A 3,621-nucleotide genomic window follows, 5' to 3' on the forward strand; every position below is an offset into this window, starting at 1 on the left:
ATTGGTGCCATTACGAATAATAACCATTCTGTCACATGTGAGAATTAGTATTTTAGTTTTACCTGACCAGAACAAGTACTTTTTATTTTCTTTTATAGTCTAGTAAAGTTATATAAATGTACTTTGTAATTTTTAACAGTAAGAAGTTTCGTTCGAAAAAAAATTTCATATATATTATATTACAAATGGTGAATGGTTCTCTTCTTCTGTATGTACAATTGATAAATGTCATAGTTTTCCAATTGTGCTTACCAATTCTTTTATTTAATATTCACAATTAAATTTTTCGGTTTCTCAATATTACTAAAACATAAGAAGTAACAAGGTTACATTAAACACATTTTAGTTTTTCGTTCTTTAATACAAATACACATCAGTGTCTTTTCAATTACAGAAACTATGTTTAAATGCACTAAAACATGCACTTATTGACAATGATCTAGATGTGAGTTATGTACAATGACCTAAGCGTCTTAACAGTGCCTATATGTACACTAGGTAAACATATTCCAAAAAGGTGACTTAATAAATACATATCACATTTAATTCAGGATAACAAAAGATGAAGTGACTACAAAGTCTATAATATCGAGGAAGATCATTCAAACATAACCAACCAACGAACCACTGGTCGTAAGTTCTCATTCATTACTCCTTCCATTCCAGTTGCCAGCTCATGAATTTGGTATGACTCTTTGTACACATCCGGACGCCTAAAAACTGAGTGAAAGTTCCGCAATCAGAGCTAAAGTTTCTACGTTTAATATTAAGGGAAGGGGCTGCTCACACTGAGAAAATGGATTACTGGTACTGGAGCTCACTCTGCTTCATTCACCTCCCGCCATTGCTGGCTATAGTAATGTACGACAAAATTTCATAGTCAAAATCCATTCCAGGGGATGTTAGAGGCCAACATGAAGAGATTTACAATCAATTGATGACTTGCGATATTTGTGAAACAAAGAACTTGTTGACAAACTGCTTTCACCGGGTTTGTCATCAAAAATTTATTTCATATCGAATTACACACATTATTTCCTGTTAAGATATATAAATTAATGACCACAGAAAACTTGAGCTCTGAAACAGTTAAGTGGGGATATTTGTACTAGTAAAGTGGAACCTGAATTCACTCAAAATTTTGCACTCGTCTTCATAGACTCGTTTAGTGAATTATTCAATATGTTCACTTTGCTCGTTCAAAATAATAATCCAACTCCTACCAATATGTAAAATACACACATTGCTCTTAAACATTATTTGAAATAGGACTTAGCATGTATTCCTGCACCGCACTACTTAATGCACATTCACGTGAAATGTAAATGAATGATAACCATCTCTCTTACACCACGGCAACGGAACACAACAATTTGTTGAGGTCTTTCTCCTAGTACTACAAGAACATCGCACAGTTTTGATCACACTAACTTCAAGGTTTATGAAGAAGTCGAAAGTGTTAAATGTCCAAAAAAAATATATTTTCAGATCCGTTTGTTGACACAAGCACACACTGAGATCAGAGAACTTGTAAGTCGGCCGTCATCCCGTACTGATGGAGCGCAGCACGCCGCCTCGGCCGCTCTTGCTCGCCGTGAGACCCTCGCCCTCGGAACGTGACGACCGTTGGTGGCGAATCAACTATTACCGACGCGGAGACTTTCCGGTTCCCCGCCGTTCTGGAGAACTGGTAACTGCTGCTTCCTTCGTGCGCCTCCTCTCCACGCAGCGCTGATACTGACACTGGTAGATCAGTACCGTTCCTTTCGTTGGAGTATCTCGTGCACTGGACGGGAGTCCACTCAGGGTGTAATAAACACTGACAGTTACAGAAGAGTTCTCATCGTGGCACGGTGTTATTGTACTTCGATTTTGGTAGATGTCTCAGGCTCAGAGGGCCTAGGAGGCAGTGCGTTACAGCAGGGGCACCTTTCCTCTACTAACTGCATCGTAGTCTTCCACGTTGACTGATTTACTACCATAATCCAGTACTAATTCCCACGAATATTGTACAACTTGGATAATAACTGCTTCAGCACCAGCAGTGTTCACACTCGAACACAAGAACTTGCTTCGGTCAACGGTATACGCCACTACGGTACACTGGAGTAGGTGACGGGGCCCATAACACACTAATTGAATTACACTTCTATATGATCAAAAGGGTATGGTGGGGTTCTCAGTTCATCATCTGAGTCATAATACACCCGTTGTTTAGGCGAAAGTCCAAGTTGAAGTCGCCTCACTGCCTCCTTGATGAGATCGCCATCCTTCAAAAGTTCTTGTAGCGCTTCATAAGGATCGTCTTGAACTTCTTCTTGCAGCGATCCCTCGCCGTATACAACGTCGGCCTTCACAACAACCACATTTGCTTTCCGTCCGGGATGGTACACTGTATGGTGACGCTCGGGTCCTTGGCTTGCCGCCACTTAAGTGTGCCGGTCGGGCTTTTAATCTGAGGTTTTCTTTAATTTCTAACACTAAATCGTCAATGTCTCTTGATAAAAAGTCTTGTGTTGTTGTAGCCTTAGCTTCTGATACAAAGCACAGCTCTTCTTTGCTTGGCATTTTGAATGTTGCGAAGTTTGCCTAGCACAAATTCGTATGTTTCCTCTATGAAACTCGCTCGGCGAGTGGAGTCGATGGCTGTTTGTTTTGGTTGTGATTGTACGGCGCGCACAGATATTCATTCGCGACAGAAACTAGTCCCTACTCGAAACCACAATGTCTGAGAAGTTTCAATCATTACTTCGCTGTAATTATGATTTTATGATGAAGAAAACGTTTTTCTTGTGGAATTTAACAAAAGAAATTTAGTTTTCTTTCAGTTTCCTAAAATTCACACGGTACGTAGATGTAAACACGGCGCATGATACTCCCGCCTGGGGCTGTGCGTCGGGAAAAAATAGACGTAAACACCCCGGACTGTCGCGCAGAAAGGGCCGACCCCAACCCAAAACAACCACAAAATGGTCTAAGCTCCTGCAAATTGATTACCTAAATAAAACAGATAATATAGAGAATGTCTTGTGTAAAGGATATGGAATCCGTACAATGTCATTTCATATCTCTGAGATTTAGATCTATCCAAGTGAGAGATGGTAAAGTAAATATACTCGTTAATTGAATGTGCATTTGATTTTAGTTCCCTCAACTTTCTATTACAGAACAAGAATGTGTGGTAATTAGCTTTGCGTTTCTATATAAGATGTATTTTCACATGAAAATGATTAATTTCGTAATATCATAACAGCGAAGTTTCATTTTTTTTTTCACAGGTCCGTACTTTCTCAGGCGAGGTTTGTAGATGGCCACCACCATGGTACACGTCACGTCTACACCGAATTGAATTATTTTTTCCTGTTTTTGAGTCTATACACGTGGAATGCCGTTTTTTTATTTAACGAATTAAATAATAAATCTTTATTACATGATGTATCGGTGTGCTGATTTGAAATGGATGTTGATCTTTTCTATAAAGTAACGTATCTTTTGACTTGTGGCAACCTAACGTTCCCTCATGGGTTGATAACCTACATGGTCTCGTCCGGATTCATTCAGTGACACACGACTTCGCTTAACGTTTGTCCTACTTTCATGAGTTGATATTACAGCATGCGA

At 39.4% G+C, this 3,621-nt stretch overlaps 1 protein-coding gene across 1 annotated transcript; it reads right to left on the minus strand.

Moving 5' to 3' along the window:
• Positions 1 to 516: 516 nt before the first annotated feature.
• Positions 517 to 2,620, minus strand: LOC119587180 (GSK-3-binding protein-like). The gene is given in 2 exon segments (XM_037935945.1): positions 517 to 2,306; positions 2,308 to 2,620. Coding segments are annotated over 2 exon segments (426 nt in total). The 5' UTR covers positions 2,569 to 2,620; the 3' UTR covers positions 517 to 2,141.
• Positions 2,621 to 3,621: the final 1,001 nt, after the last annotated feature.

The sequence above is a fragment of the Penaeus monodon genome, chromosome 22, assembly GCF_015228065.2.
Source record: "Penaeus monodon isolate SGIC_2016 chromosome 22, NSTDA_Pmon_1, whole genome shotgun sequence".
Taxonomy (NCBI): Eukaryota; Metazoa; Arthropoda; class Malacostraca; order Decapoda; family Penaeidae; genus Penaeus; species Penaeus monodon.